The sequence below is a fragment of the Myotis davidii genome, unplaced genomic scaffold (assembly GCF_000327345.1).
Source record: "Myotis davidii unplaced genomic scaffold, ASM32734v1 scaffold69, whole genome shotgun sequence".
NCBI classification, from domain to species: Eukaryota; Metazoa; Chordata; class Mammalia; order Chiroptera; family Vespertilionidae; genus Myotis; species Myotis davidii.
Window position 1 is genome coordinate 2,168,276 of NW_006300363.1, and position 17,021 is coordinate 2,185,296.

General features: G+C 44.5%; 1 protein-coding gene across 4 annotated transcripts in view; it reads left to right on the forward strand.

Moving 5' to 3' along the window:
* Window positions 1–17,021, forward strand: part of PITPNC1 (phosphatidylinositol transfer protein, cytoplasmic 1) — a 262,521-nt gene that overhangs the window by 133,542 nt on the left and 111,958 nt on the right. For all 4 annotated transcript variants that reach the window (XM_006776677.2, XM_006776678.2, XM_006776676.2 and 1 more), the window contains one exon: window positions 15,921–16,069. In XM_006776677.2, coding sequence (XP_006776740.1) covers window positions 15,921–16,069 — 149 coding nt within the window. The remainder of the gene's footprint in view (window positions 1–15,920; window positions 16,070–17,021) is intronic.

Here is a 17,021-nt window from a genome sequence, read left to right on the forward strand (position 1 = left end):
AGGGAAGGGATATTTCAGGGGATGGGATGGAGGGAAGAAAAAGGGAAAGGAAAACCAGGGAAGAAGATGTGATTTTTCACTTTTAGAGCCTTTTCCTCACTGTTCCTACAAAGGAGTTTGGGATTCGCCCTATGGCAGCCTTATAAGGTAAACCATTAGGGATAGACATGTGGGGTTTAGGTTGTACATTTCTTCTGGGGGAGTGAGCAGAAAAGGTGTAGCGTATATCACTTCAGTGTATCACAGAACATTTAGATTCGGATAACTGCAATAGTAATGAAGTCTTTGAATAGGCATGACTCTGGCCTTCCACAATGCTATTAGGAATCAATTTCCAATTGACCAGAGTATACGAGCTAGATCCGGAGCTCGCTGCCTTTATCGGGCGACTACAAGCGGTCAGTCCATCTTATTTTCCTGCATATCAGGTTGACAGGGTGAGTTGAAGGGATTTTTCTCCCGTAGAACATCTATATTCAGCTCCCGTCCTGAGCAGTGTTTCAGGCTGGGCTTAGAATCACTTGGGAAACATTCAAATCCAAAGGCGGGGAAGTTTTATTCCATGTCATGAAATAACTGTCCCACCAGTTGTCAGCTACAGGAATGGCCTCCACCCACGCATTCTGTGAGTCCCAACTGCATGGACTCATTAATTTAAAAAAATTTTTAAATATATTTTTATTGATTTCAAAGAGGAAAAGAGAGGGAGAGAGAAATAAAAACATCAAAGATGAGAACCATTGATCGGCTGCCTCCTGCATACCCTCACTGGGGATTGAGCCTACCACATGGGCATGTGCCCAGATAGAAACATAAACGACGAGAGTGAATCGTTAATCAGCTGACTCCTGCATGCCCCCCACTGGGGATCAAGCCTGAAACCAGGGCATGTGCCCCTGAATGGCATCGAACCCAGTACGCTTCAGTCTGGCCAGACATGTGCCCCTGACTGGCATCGAACCCAGTACGCTTCAGTCTGGCCATGATCGGCAAACTGCGGCTCGCAAACCACATGCGGCTCTTTGGCCCCTTGAGTGTGGCTATTCCTAAGCCTTAGGAGTACCCTACTTAAGTTAATAACAATGTACCTACCTATATAGTTTAAGTTTTAAAAATTTGGCTCTCAAACGAAATTTCAATCGTTGTGCTGTTGATATTTAGCTCTGTTGACTAATGAGTTTGCCGACCACTGCACTCTGCCAAACCAGCTAGGACAATTTTAATTTTTACTTGAGCATCTCAGGGACTTGTATAGGTGGGTGTGCTTCCTTTAATTGTGGTGTGTCAGAGTTTGTGTAGAACTAACTTCCAGGAGCTGGGCTCAGAACCTTGAGCTCTTGGCTTCTAATTTTGTCACCCTTGTAACTTCCCCTATGACTTCTCTCCTTGCTCTCTTTGGCACAGCTGCCTCCCACCTTTTTTAAAAAAACTCTTCCTAACATCAACCTAAAACTGTCAGCAGCACTCAGGAATAAAGAAAGTCACTTTACTCACCAGGGTACTTGTCACTCAGCCTTATAAATAACCTTTTATTTGAATGTCAAGCAAGTGGCAGAGGAGATTAATGCCAGAGGCAGGGGAGGGTGGGTCCTGGAGCTCAACTGCCTGTGTTCAAATATCAGTTCTCCTGCTTTCTAGCTGGGTTCCTGGGCCAAGTTACTCACCCTCTCTGTGCATCAATCCGTTTCTTCATTTGTAAAATAGGGATACTAATACTGCCTACTGCATAGGGTTGTTGTGAGGATTAAATAAGAATAAAAGCTGTAGTTAGCATTCTGTGGCAGCTTTCACTATTATTTCTTTTTCCTTTTCTTCTTTTTTTTGTTTTTTAGTTTTTGTTAATCCTCACCTGAGGACATTTTCCCATTGATTTTCAGAGAGAGCGGAGGGGAGGGGTAGAGATAGAGGGAGAGAAACATCACTGTGAGAGAAACACATCAATTGGTTGCCTCCCACAGACACCCTGACCAGAGCCAGGGACCAAGCCTGCAACTGAGGTACCTGCCCTTGACAAGAATCAAACCTGGGACTCCATGGGCCGACGCTCTATCCACGAGCCATACCAGCTAAGGGCCACTATTATTTCTGTCATGCACCTTCAGGGGTGCTGAGACATACTGACGTTTTCCTTCAGTATGCAAAGTAAATGACCAGGGTTTGTTTGCAGGCTGTGATTTCCTGCTCTCTTGCCAAGGTAGTGCCTAATGTTCTACATGCCGCCCTCCCAGACAACTGTAGGCAATGCTGCTCCTTCGTTCCTAACCCCTCACACATTTTCTTCTGCCTGTGCCACATAATTAGTACAGTTGGATATACGATCTTAGCTTGTAATTTTCTGTTTGCCACGTTTAGCTCTTTGTTGTTCTTGCAGAGTTATGAAAAGATGCCACGTGGCTAGATAGTTGCCCATGATATTTGCTCATTGGATGTCTCCCAAATGTAAATAAAATACAGTGACATGAGCAATCAAGGGTACACTTGTCCCAGAGCTTACTCTTGGCTCTTGAAGTCATTTGTTTGACCTTCTTGTTTCTACAAGTAGCTTAAAACTATCCAAAGTAAGTAGGAGACATTATTGATGGGAATGTAGAATAATGTGCTACAGTGGAAAGGATAAACGTAGAGTTACCATATGACCCAGCAATTCCACCTCTACATATTTACCCAAGAGAAATGAAACCATATGTCCACACACATATATATGTTCATAGCAGCACTACTCATAATCACCCAAGAGTGGAGACAACCTAAATGTCTACCAAATGATGAAAGAGTGAGCAAAATGTGATATATTCATACAATGGAACATTGTTTTGTAATAAAAAGGAAGTAAATACTGGTACATGCTGCAATATGGTGACCTTTAAAAACATTATACTAAATTAAAGGAGTCAGTCACAAAAGGCCACATGTATGATTCCATGTATGAAATGTCCAGGATAAGCAAATCTATAGATACAGGAAGTAGATTAGTGGTTTCCATGGTCTGGAAGGAGGGTATACTGGGGGTTGAGTGCTAATGGGTGTGGAGTTTCCTTTGGGGATGATGAAAATGTTCTGGAATTAGTGGTGATGGTTGCACAAACTTGTGAATATACAAAAATCACTGAATTGTATACTTTTTAAAAAAGTATGAGAAACTATTTGTCTACTGCAGTCTAAAGTCAATTCCAACAGTACTTTTTCAAGAGTTGCTGTTGTCTAAAATAGATCAAAAGTGACTTAATCCACAAGAAAAACATGAGATATGTAAATTACCAAGAATGGCTTTTTCACCCCAAATCTTTATGTAAATTATACACATTTGTTTCATAAGTAAATTCTGCAGGTCTTTGTGCTGCCCTCTATGTTGTGATTCTATAATTTACTACATTCTTGGCTGGGTCATCAAAATAATACTGAATGCAGCATCTATAGTGCAAATAGAAGTGCCTGTTCAGGTTCCGCCCAACCCCACCACCCCCAAGCTCGCTAAGGTGGTAATTCCTAGCTATGTTTTTTTGGTGCTCTTATAGAGTGACTTAGCTGTTTGTGAATGTGTGGGGGCCTTTTTGACTTAAAGGAATTTATTGCATTGAGAGTTAATCTTATGTTTGCAACCAGGACATTTCCAAGGGACACCCTCCAACCCCCGAAAAATAACCATTTCAGATCATCAGTATTTCACCAGAAGGGTTTACTGATTGCCATTTCTAGTTTAAATAAACAATAGGGTTGACATCTTTCCCAGGGTTGTCTCAGTACTTATTTGGAAGAAGGGTTTCATTGCCCATGCACCACCTAAAATGAACTTTACAGGAATGAGAGATCCAAGAAAGAATCTAGGATTGACTTTAAAGCATCCTATCATCACCTCACACCTATTAGGATGCCTGTCTCCCTCCCTCCCTTCTTATTTAATTGAAAATAACAAGTGTTGGCGAGGATGTGGAGAAATTAGAATTCTGTGCATTGCTACTGGGAGTACAAAATGATGCGGCTGCTGGGGAAAGAAGTTTGGTGGTTCCTTAAAAACTTAAATATAGAATTACCATATGACCCGGCAATTTCACATCTTGGTATAAACTCAAAGAATTGAAAACAGGGACTCGGATAATTGCACACCACGGTTCATAGCAGCGTTATTCACAATAATAGCCAAAGTGTGGAAGCAATGCAAATATCCATCAGCAAATGGATAAACAAAATATGATACAGACATACACAATTGAATATTATTCAGCCTTGAAAAGGAGCGAAATTCTGACACATGCTACAACATGGATGAACCTTGAAAATATTATGCTAAGTGAAATAAGTCAGTCACAAAGGATACATTTATTCCACTTATATGAGGTTTCTAGAATAGACTGATTCTTGCCCAGCTGGTATGGCTCAGTGGTTGAGCATCGACCTATGAATCAGGAGGTTTTGGTTCAATTCCCAGTCGGGGCACGTGCCTGGGCTGCAGGCTTGATCCGTTGTAGGGGGTGTACAAGAGGCAGCTGATCAATGATTCCCACTCATCATTGATGTTTTTATCTCCCTCTCCCTTCCTCTCTAAAATCAATAAAAACATATTTAAAAAATAGATTAGACCAATTCATAGAGACAAAGTAAATTAGAAGTTACTGGGAGGTTGGATTTTAAGAGTTGCTGTGTAACGGGTATAGAGTTTCTTTTTGAAATGTTGGAAATGGATATTGGTTATGGTTGCACAGCAGTATGAATGAATATTACATTCATTGAATTGTAGATTTTAAAATGGTAAATTTTGTTATGTATATTTCATGACAATAAAAAAATTGGGGGGCAAATCCTGTGAAGAACAACACTTCCTGTTCCTCATTTTATGTTACATTCTTATTTCTCCCAATTTCTTGAAAACTTGGTAAATTATATTTTACTAGAGGCCTGGTTCATGAAATTCATGCACTTGGGGGGGTGGTGTCCTTCAGCCCAGCTTTCGCCCTCTTGCAGTCTGGGAGCCCTCGGGGGATGTCCGACTGACGGCTTAGGCCTGCTCCCGACCCGCAGGCCTAAGCCATGAGTCGGACATCCTTAAAGCTGCTGCGGAGGCAGGAGAGGCTCCTGCCACCGCCACTGCACTTGACGGACATGAGCCTGGCTTCTGGTTGAGTGGCGCTCCCCCTGTGGGAACGCACTGACCACCAGGGGGCAGCTCCTGCATTGAGCATCTGCCTCCTGGTGGTCATTCCGCCATTTGGTCGATTTGAATATTAGCCTTTTATTATATAGGTTTGCGTAGGGGACTTATGATGGGAGGACTAGCACCTGTCGACATGGGGAGGACAGGAACACCACTTGGCCTTCAAGTACCAGTTGATAGCTCTGGCTGGGTGGCTCAGTTGGTTGTCAGATACACCAAAGGTTTGTGGGTTCTATTCCCAGTCAGGACATATCCTATGTTTTGGATTCCATGCCTGGTTGGGGCATGTATGGGAGGCAACCTACCGATGTTTCTCTTTCTCTCTCTCTCCTTCTCCCTTCCTCTCTTTAAAATCAATAAAAACATGTCCTGCCCAGCCATAGTGACTCAGTGGTTGAGCATCAACCTATGAACTAGGAGGTCACGGTTCCATTCCCGGTCAGAGCACAAGCCTGGGTTGCAGGCTCTATGTGGGGCATGCAGAAGGCAGCCAATCAGTGATTCTCTCTCATCATTGATGTTTCTTTCTCGTTCTCTTCCTTTCCCTTCCTCTCTGAAATCAGTAAAAATATATTTAAAATAATGATAATAAAAAATAAGTAAATAAAAACATATGCTTGGATGAGGATTTTTTTTAAAAAAGTACCAGTTGATAGAACCTGTCTCCGGGCCATTAGAATAAGCCCCAAATGCAGTAGGAGCTCAAAAAGGATATTTTTAAATGTAGCAATTTCTGGAACTGTACCCAGTTGACTCTGTTTTGCCTGTCTTCATCAACTGTCCCTGGAGAGCCGCAGTTGACAACCACATGCTTTTCTTAATCAGTTACTGCTTCTTTTTACCAAGGAAGAAACACCCTTAGGCTGCCATTGCTTAAGAAAATGGTGCCTTCCCTGCAAGCAGCCACACAGAGACAGGCTGCCTAAGGGCTACAGGTCCTGTACCATGCCTGTGAAACCTGGGGCCTTGCCTCCACTGTGGGGAGAAGAAAGATGCTGGAACTTTCCAAACTCAGGTGTAAGTGGGTCATAACTTTCCCTCCACGTTGCTCAGTAGTTGGCAGAGTCCCCAAACCACTTGCCTCACCAGGTTGCACTTGAGTAAGCAAAGGGGTTCATTGGCCTTCCAGTATCACCGAGCTCTTGTTATTCTAGACACGACTTGAATAAGTCTTTGAAAACATTCGGAACTCCCATTGTTCGATTGTACTCGAAGCAGCAAGTGTTTCTCTTTGCTTCCAATTTGCCCTTCTGTGTTCCAAGAGTCTCAAAGACACCAAAACTAACTGCTGTGATTCATGCAAGTATATTTCTGCTTTTAACCAGCACTCCAGCTCCCCTGATGCTACCAGCCTTTCTCCTAAAGGATCGATAGGTGTCATAGGCTTTCTAATTCTGGAAAGTCCCTGCTCCCCACATAGTAGACAGACCTCTCTCATGGGAATGCCTTTGACTATGAGGCCAAGGTTACAGAGATGAGCCTGACCAAGGTGGGTGGCAAGGAGACGCTGCAGGATCTGTTTCCTAGGAAGGTTCTGTCTCTGTTTTACCCCTTTTTCATCTTGTGATTGGCTGCAGGTTTGTGTTCTATAGCAAACACAAGAGCATTGATTGCTTTCTAAAGGTCAGACCTGCCACCAAACCTCTACATCTACTTGGATTGCGGTCGGTGTCACATTTCTTGGCAGATGACTTGATGGCTCTGGTGAAGCATCAGGTTCCTTCAGCTCATAGCCTGATGCCTTCCAGGTGGAACTCCTCAGGAAACTCTCCTCTTCACCAGGTCTTTCTCGTCCATCGCTCTTTCTCTGGTGTCTGCAGGGCCTGGCACACACGAAATGCTTCTGGAATGCACCGGACTCTCCAGAACCAAGGCTGTCCCCACAACCAGTGTTTGGAGAAATCCCCGTTGACCTTTGTGGTTTTGCGTTGAGTTCTAGCAGTTCCTGTTTGCTCTCTTTGTCATTCTTCACTAATGGCTAATTTGTTCAACTTCTCATTTATAAATACCGTACAAGGGATGACACCTCTTACTTCAGCCCATGCTTACAAAGCAGCCTATATGTGCCGCATGTGATCATTTCGGCTTTTCAGTTGGGCATCAAAGGAGTTCTCAGGGCTAGAATACCACCCCCAAGGGCGAGTCAGTGTCAGAAGGAGCAGATATGTGTACTCTTATTTTTTTAAAATTGATTTTAGAGAGAAAGGAAGGAAGCGGGGGGAGAGAGAGAGAGGGAGAAAAGAGAAACATCGATCCACTGACTCCCACTTTTGCTCCCTGATTGAGGGTCGACGCCACAACCTGGGCATGTGCCCTGACCCGGAATCAAACTGGCGACCTTTTGGTGCACCGAACAAGGCTCAACCAACTAAGCCACACTGACCAGCACTGCACTCGTACTTTTCAAGTACTAAAAGAATATTGGTACCCTCCTGCATTTGGTCAGGTATATTCCGCTCTCAGGTGGCTGAGTGTTCTGGAAACGATTTATAGTCTTGCAGCAGCCACAGCCATAGAGCTATGCTTGCTTCAGCACAAAGCCCAACCTGAGCCCTCCCCGTGGCATTGAGTTGCTGTATTTCTATTCATTCCCAAACTCAGGATGGGTTAAACATCAGTGTATGCTGTTGTTTATATGAGTTTGTCACAAAAGGAAAATTTTTTTGAATTAAATGTCGATAACCCAGCTCCTTCTTAAATCTTTTTTATCAGCCTTCTCATTCACGCACCCTGGCATAGTGACACAGGCATTACGTAAACGAGGCACCTCAGAGAGCTGCTTATAAAAATCCAGGAGAAAAGATAAATGTGTGATGATGCACTGATATCCTGAAATATGAGCTTCAGGTTTGTATTCTCTTTGTGGAGTCGGATATTGGTTTTTGTGGTTTATTGACCTGGCAGGGAGAGATCTGATGAAACACCGAAGAACTTTCCACCTTTAAAAAAAAAAAAAAGAACAAGCCTTCCTGTCTACATAGAGAAATCAGGACTTTGAATCATGGAGCTAGAGAGCCAAAGGGGTAAGCCAGTCAGATCCTTGCAGAACCAAATCAGATCCAGCCCTTGCAGGTAAAAATACACACTACTTTCCCAAAGGAAAAAGGAGTTGGAATAATGTCTTGCTGTAGAGTCACTCTCAGGTCGAGCCCCCAGGCTGAGGAGCCAAGGGGAGGGGCAAGGCTGTGAAATGTGACAGTCATGATTAGAAAGAAGCCGGATGTTGTCACTGCCCCCTGTTAAGGTTGGCAGCCTCAGAATATGTTTGTATTCAGTTCATCACTCTCTCTTTCTCTTCTGTCAGGGTCTTTGTCAGCACCATGATGCATTGCTTGGGATCATCAGCAATGTGAATTCTCCAGAATGCTAATATTAAAGACAAGTTTAAGTTTAGGACAGTGGGCCAGGCGAGGCCCCGGGCATGGCAGGAATGGGGGGTGGGTTGACTCATGCAACATTGGGAGAGAGGTCATGAAGTCGCTCCTTTGTCTGCTCGACACTTTCAAATAAGCTTCCAAACCAAAGATCCATCCGATAGAAAAGTCCCTGTCCTTTTAAGAAAAACTTTTTCATAATCATAAAAATAGAATCATTGTTAGATGGCCACCCTTATGAACTGGGTGAGCCACGCTCACTGGAAACGTTCCCAGGCTTTAAAACATTTTGTGATAAAGCATACATCACATAAAATTTACCATTTTAAACATTTTTATGTGTACAATTCAGTGGCATGGAGTGCATTCATGTTGTGCAAACATCACCACCGTCTCACATCCAAAACGTTTGTATCCTCCCAAAGGGAAAATCTGTGTCATTAAACACAAACTCTCTAGGCCCCGCCCCCCCCACAGTCACCACTCTCCTTTCTGTCTCTATGAATTTGACTATTCTAGGGGCCTCATAAAAGGAGGAGTTCCCAGGCTTTTTATAATATTTTGGCAAATGTTTGATCTGACTTCCATCTCATATAGTTTTTACAGAAGGAAAGGCAGATGGTCGGGTTTCCTTTGGTTGTTGCTTTGTGCAGGTGTATGGCAGATGCCTGTTTCCCTTCCTGTATAAAACTATAGCATAATGGGGCCACGAAGGAAACAGATCTTCAGGTCCCCATCAGGCAGCCTGTTCCCAAACTGAAGGAGCAATCGCTTCAGCGATTCGTGTTCAGTTTTATATTTTATGGGGCATTTTAATTCGTAAGTTTTTCTCACTTGATTCTCACCATGTCCTGTGAAGTAATTTTGACAGTCCCGTTTTAATAAGAAGAAACTGTGGCTCAAATAAGTATATTGTGTAAGGGCACAAAACGAATCAAAGGTAGAATCAGGACTTCCACTCCAGGTTTTCCATTTTAAAACCCCAGGGCTTTCCACCAGAGCACACTGTGGGCAATTATCACCTCTCTGGAGGTCCAGGTAATCGCCAGTCCTCAGAAAGGGAGGGCTTCTCCAAATATATCCCTAATTACCAGTGCTCCACCTTGCTGGCTTGGAAACATGCGGAAACCCTGGGCCTGGCTCTGTCACCTGACCAGCCAGCCTCAGAAGTCTTGGTGTGGCATAATGGCCTGACTCTCAATCCCAGTTGGACTACATTAGGGTCTAGACCAGTGTTGTCCAATAGAAATAAGTGAGTTACAAATGTGAGCCACCTACATTATTGTATTAATTTATTTTAAATATATTTTTATTGATTTCAGAGAGGAAGGGAGAGGAAAAGAGAGATAGAAACATCAATGATGAGAGAGAATCATTGATCGGCTGCCTCCTGCATGTCCCCTACTGGGGATCAAGCCTGCAACTGGAGCATGTGACCTGACCCGGAATCGGACCCTGACTTTCCGGTTCATAGGTCAGCGCTCAACCTCTGAGCCACACCAGTCGAGCTACCCACATAATTTTAAATTTTCTAGTAGCTACATTTATAAATGATATTAGGAAATATGTAAAGTTAATTTTAAGAATATACTTTAGTCAGTGCAATATAGTTTGCAGAAAAATGCTATAGTTTCAATATATAAGTAATACAAAATCATTAATGAGTTATTTCACTTTTGGGGGGTGTTACCAAATCATCAGAATCCAGTGTGCATTCTATACTTACAGCAAACTGAAATCAGATGCTAGATTTTCATTAGATACCAGATCTGAATTTAAATTTCATAAAATTTCCAGTTGAAAAAGTAGATTTACATACCCAAACAATCATATATAACATTTTTCTAATAGGTGAATTGAGTGTCAGTTTTGAAATTTAAATTCATTAAAATGAGAGAAAATTAAAAATTCAGCCCCTCCATTGCACAAAGTTTCAAATGCTCACTAACCACATGTGGCAAGTGGCCACTAGACTGGACAGCACCGGTCTAAGGGAACAGCCAAAGCTGCCCAGACTGGGCCCCATACAAGGAACTAGAATGAGGGTCAGCAGACTTTTTCTGTCAGATAGTGACTTTGCAGGCCATGTAGTCTTCATTGTAATTACTCAACTCTGTTGTATCTTGAAAGTAGACACAGAATGAATGAGCTTGGCTGTGTTCTAATAAACTTTTATTTAAAAGACAGGTGCCAGCCCACATAGTTTGCTGGCCAGGACATTTTCCCCGGTGCCTTAGCTGTGCTATGGGATTACAGAAAACGCTAGCCTCTAGCATTCTGAGATGAGGGTGTTAGAATCTGGACTCATTGTATCCCTCTTCCTGTGTTTAATTACAATTTGGGCACCACTTGGCAATGCACCGAAATCCTGTGGGATGTTCTATCTTTCAGATGCTCTCTCTTCAGGAGTCTCCTTGCCCTTCATGAGGCAACTACTTCACTGCACTTTGAGGTCCATTTATTCAGAGTGGAGAAAGCTAGAAGAAAGAATTTCAACAAATGCATTAACAGTGCTGTGAATAATGTGGGAAACTCCCAAGAATACCAAATTGAATCGCCCTCTACTGTTTCCTTCTCCCACACAGCCAGAGTAAGACAGGCAGGAATCAAGCCCATTTCACAGGTGGAAAAAATACATGATACCACGTTAAGTCAGAGGATAGGTATTTCTCTGTGGTTATGTGACATCCATTCATTTTGATGGTGTACCTGCCTTCAGGTCCCCCGTCATATCATCAGGAGATAACTCCATACGGAGTCAATGGTGTTTATTGCAAAGCAGAGGTTTGGAAATAGAATTGGGAGGAAGAGAAAGAGAATAGGATGTGAGGAGACAGGGTTGGAAGGAAAATAGGTCGCTACCCCTTGGTTCTTTAGGGTGGGGTGTATGGGAGGCGAGCTTGCAGAGATCTCTGAAGCTCAGCAGCTTTGGGGAGCAGTTAAGTGCAAATCAGCCTTAGGAGTTCTGTTGAGCCTAAAACTTTGGATCCAGTAGTTCTTCTGGCAAGGGTGATGTTCACGGTGTTACTGGTGCTCCGTTAATAATTCTTTACCATTCTCAGGAGCTTCATCTTGGGGTCTCCTTTTGTAACATCAGAGTTGGAGGTTGAACTGTATTAGGATGATTATGCCCAGCCATAGAGTTTGCAAAGTGCAGACTGTTGAAACCTCTCGGCTTTTCCAGGTACATTACACAACTCTTCCTTCTCTGAAATTTTGTGGCGCTGTGTGCAAGTGGGAAAGATCTGAGTCCCCATGATGCTTTTTAACTACAGAGATAATTACTTGGGGTAGCTATCCTGACGATGGCTCACATGGGGGCCCAGCCCTGCAGTGCAGAGCTGTCTCTACTGTGATTGCCTGTAATGATGATTATCCAACCTCTGGAATTATAACAATAGATTTTACCAAGTTAGAGCATAATTGCTCCACCATTTCATATGTGAGCACAGTTTAAACAGCTTTGATCTTTCAAATGATATCGGGCTTTTATTATTCATCTTCTGTAACAGTGGCTCTGAACAACCCTCCTCCCCCCTTTAATCACAGTGAGGCTTTGATTTGTTGAAGCAATTCATCTGTTAGAGACAAAAAGGCTGAAGTTGGGTGGAGAAGAAAGTGTAGACCTGTGATGTTAAATCCCAGCTCTACCACCTAGAAGGCTCGGGGCCTGAAGAGAGTTTCTAACCTCTCTGGGACAGCTTCCTCATCTGAAAATACTCCTCTGCATGAGTCATTGTATTAGAAATGAATACGAAGCGCCTAACTTACAGGAAATCAGTTAAGCTGTATTGTGTCGCTCCATCGTCATCACCACCACCATCACTATTATCATCAACATCGTCACCATCAATTATCTGGCTTCAAAGTCTGTGGAGTTCTGAGTCTTTGGATTTGGCTCTGTTCATTTGACATATGAGTTTGTTTGGAGTTGGTGGTCAAGGATGTGGTATTTTCCCTAAATTAGGATGGAGCTTTGCAAGAAATGCCTGGGCACCGTTTTGTGCTGAGCAAAGTCCTAATGAGTGCCTTTGTCTCCCTCTGACCCAGTGGTTCTTAGCATTTAGTGTGCATTTGAGTGTGATTCCCAACTTCCTTGTTCCCTAGAGTCTGAATGTAAAAGGGCTGGAATGGCCTGGGATTGAGCATTTTTAGGAGTGTATTTGGTGATTTTGAGGCAGGTGGTTCATGGACCGTCTTGTCTTGCCCTCTTCCCCTAACTGAGAAATGCATGTGTCTGTGGTTTATAAACAGCAGCAAAACCTTTGCTTCTGGATGGCCCAGCTCCAATGGCCACAACCAGCCGAGCAGACCTGATTTGCTTGGAAAGGAGAGAAGTGACTGCTGCTGAGCCCTTGACCATCTCAGTGTTGGGGCTTGAGTGTCCCCCCCCTCTCCCTTCCCCCCCACCCCCTCAATGTCACCTACATCTTTGCATCTAGTGTCAGTCAGTCGCCCCTAGCCTGACTCTATCTTAGTGAGTTAAGGCTGATGTCTGCTGGGCACTAGCTCATTTAGGAGTCCCTGGAATGATCAATGAGCCAGGCAGTGGAGCAGCCAGGCAGCCAGGCCTTCCTCTGAGCGCCGTGAATCAGCTGCTGCTGCGTAGGCCCAGTCCCTTCTTCTCGGAGCAGGAGGCACTTGAGCTGAGCAGAGTCAGGCTGATGGCTTTTCTGTGTCATGCATTGTCCTTGATCCTGTTTATTTTTCATATGTGAGTGGGTTGGAGCTCCTGAAGACCATCCAGTGGTAGACAAAATCCCTTCTGCCAAATCCCCCACTAAAGTCCTCAACAGAATTTTGGTTTAGGGGGTAACTACTTCAGAAGCAGAGTCAACATTTAAAAAAAAAATTAAGGTGAAAAATCACATAACATAAAGTTAATCATTTCAAAGTCAATTCAGTGGCATCTAGTCTATAACAATGTGCAGTCACCACCTCCATCCAGATCCAAAACACTTTCATCATCCTAAAGGGAACCTCGTACCACACCCACTGTATTAGTTGCTAGGGCTGCTGTAACAAAGCACCACACATGGGGTGGCTTCAACCAGAATCTTACGGTCTCACAGTCATGAATGCTGGCAGTCCAAGATCAAGGTGTCAGCAGGTGAGGTAGGTTCCTAGCAGACGGCCGTCTTCTCCCTTCAGTGATTCACCTCATCTATGTGTGTCTGTGTTCAACTTACCCTTTTGTATAAGGACATGAGTCCCATTGGATTAGTGCCTACTCTGAAGTCCTCATTCCTTTTTTAGCTGAATAATATTCCACTGTAGGTTAATACTTCTTTTTTGAACACCGAGTACATAGCAACGGCCAGTGAAATCTTTGCTCCCTGAGCAGTGAATTATTCTGTTATAGCTTGTGTTCCCCTCTGCATAAGGTGGATTGTTGATCTCAAGGGTATAGCGCACAGATCTTACTCTGTATGCTTTCTCTTACTGTCTTCCTCCTCAAAAGAGTGTTAGTCTTTGTGAGCAAAAGTAAAAGTAAGGACTTACTAAGGGGAAGCCAAGTCATGTTTCTGATCCCAGAAATTGTTTTAAAAATAGATTTTACCTTTGATTTTTCTCTCTCCTCTTGCTGCTTTTATCCTCATGGCTATCTCTCCTCCCAAGAACACATACACTCCTGTAAAAGTATTTTAATAGAAGAAGGTAAAGCAGGGGGAGCGGGGGCTAAATGGTGACGGGAGGAGACTTGACTTGGGGTAGTGAACACACAATACACTTTTCAAATGATGTATGATAGGATTGTACACTTAAAACCCATATAATGTTATCAACCAATGTCACCGCAACAAATTCACTAAAAAACATTTCTTTTTAAAGGGCATTTTAAATGCCGACCATCCTAGGAAGGGGCGTGGCACAGACAGGGAGCACTGCCCTTTGAGAAGACCAGCTGCCTTCTGCTCTCATTGTCATGGTTACTGGGCCTGGTCCCTCAGGCTGGCCTCAGACCAAGGCCTTTCAGATTCTCTTCACACTCCCCTCCCTGCACCTGCCTCAGAGTGAGAGTGGGATCTCTTGGCTTTGGAACCGATTGCCCTGCTGACTTGTACATTTCACCTGCCTCCATAATTTACCATCTCTTTCTGTCTCATGCACGTAGGCAGGAGACCTGCATCCTTGCTGGCCTGGGATCAACCCAGAACTGTTACTAGCTTACTGCAGACACAGGACCCTTTCCCTCATCCCATCCCAACTACTGTGTGTTGTTTCACCCCAAAGGACCACAGCAGGTGGCATTGTCCTGTCTCCTGACTCTTAATTCCCTCCTTCCTCTCTATCTCTTTTTTTCTATTTTTAAAAATATGTCTTCATTGATTTCCGAGAGGAAGGGAAAGGGAGAGGCGGGGGGAGAGAGAGAGAGAGAGAAACATCAACGATGAGAGAGAGTCATCGATCGGCTGCCTCCTGCATGTCTCCCACTGGGGATCAAGCCTGCAACCCGGCCATGTATCCTGATTGGGAAATCGAACTGTGACCTCCTGGTTCATAGGTCGATGCTTAACCACTGAGCCATGCCAGCTGGGCTCTATCTCTTTTTTTTCCTCCATCCGATTAGTTTTGCCACCCTGGAAGTTCACTGGGTGAAGAAATGCCTGCCAGCCACAGGCTTGTCAGAGAGGCAGGAAGGAGAGTAGAACAGTTTGAAAAAAAGGACAGAAGAGAAATTGTCCGTATTCTGTGTTATTCCATATTATCATTTTCACGTAAGCACAGGTGGCTTCTGGGACCCCAGGCTGGAAGGCTCCACACTGTTAATGGAATTGGATAAAAGTAGTTAAAGATAGGTAATTTTCCTCACTGGGGATCGGCCTTTGGAACACAGGTTTCACTCTGGGGGGCCTGGGCAGCTGGAGTTTTTAAGAGCTTCCAGGTGCTTCTAATGTCCAGCCACCTTTGAGAACTGCTGTTCCAGGGGGCAGAGCCCTCCAGGAGAGTTTGAACCCTTGATAGGAGGTGATGGAGGAGACAGGTGACATCTAATCCTCTTGTGCCCAGCAATGCAGGTAATTAGGCAAAAAGAAGGGACAGACGGAACACACCCTGGCCTGTATTTTGCTGAGAAAAATAGGATTTTAGCTCCACTTAACCCTGCAGGGCCCGATGGGAAGGGAGATTCCCGTGCCCTCGCCTCCCTGCTGCTACCCGTGGCTTGGTGGGCTGCCAACCCCAAGGTGATTGCCAACGTGATGCAGAATGTTCACAGGAACATGTCGTTTCTGCCTTCTGCTCACCACTTGCTCTCCTCCCTCCCCAGGAGAAGGAACACCAGGCCCATGTGTCTGCTCTCTTTCCCGAGCAGAAAGTGCTGTTAGTTGTTTTATGGGGAAGGGGAATGTTTTCAAAGGGCGCGTGGGGCTGACCTCCATCTCTGTGTTTTGCAGTACAAAATCGGACAGCTGTACATGATCAGCAAGCACAGCCACGAGCAGAGTGACCGAGGGGAAGGCGTAGAAGTCGTCCAGAATGAGCCCTTCGAGGACCCTAACCACGGCAACGGGCAGTTCACCGAGAAGCGTGTGTATCTCAACAGGTGAGTGGTGGCAGCTGGTGTCCTGCCTCTGGGCCCTCACCACACAGGAGCCCCTCTCACTTGGCCCCATAGCACCTGAGGTGGAGGTGGAGGTGGGATAAAAAGGCAGCTTGAAAGTCATTAGGTCAGCTCTCTGCATCCACCAATCTGGTTGTTTCCAACAGCAGAATCCCCTGTGTTCTGCAAAATAGTTCTCAACTGCATTTCATCAAGAGGAGCTTTCCTCTTACCTTGCCCACGCTTTAAGGGACAGATTAGGGTGACATCTGATCTTAAGGATGAAAGGGCTTTGTCTTCTCCTTTGGTTCAGAGTTAGCAGTAAGAGAAGTTGGCTTTGCCTGCAAGGGCGTGTAGAGAAGTGTTGAAGGTGGCCGTGTGCCATTGGGGTCTTGGCGTGGTAAGATTCCCACTTTCTGCCAGATGGCCACTCAGGTGTCTGCAAGGGAATTGACCAAACGAATGGTCACCTGTGACCAGTGTGTGCGATGCAGTGCTCTGGTGGTTTCCATTTCTTGGGTGGACCCGTCCTTCCCAAGGAGGAGGTGGTCACCTCTGCTTCGGATTGGGAAAGACTTGAGGATGATAAAGCAGTACTCACCAGGACTACCATTCCCGCTTTGCAGAATACAGTCTTTAATCTCTTGCTATTTTCTTATCACTCATGGCATAATTGATCATCAGTGCTTGTTGGATTTTCTCCGATAAAAATCATCTCCACTTCAGCCCATTTTCTTCCTTTCCCTTTTTTCCTGGGTCAGAAATTTGTGGTCACGTGCCAGATGGAATATAGTTTATGAAAAGTAAGGGTTGACTCTAGTGAGCCAGTGTGTGACCAGTCTGGGCCTTGCTGTCATTTCCATGAACACTCCATCCCATGAACACTCTTTATCCCATGAACACTCTCTATCCCATGAACACTCTCTATCCCATGAACACTCTTTATCCCATGAAC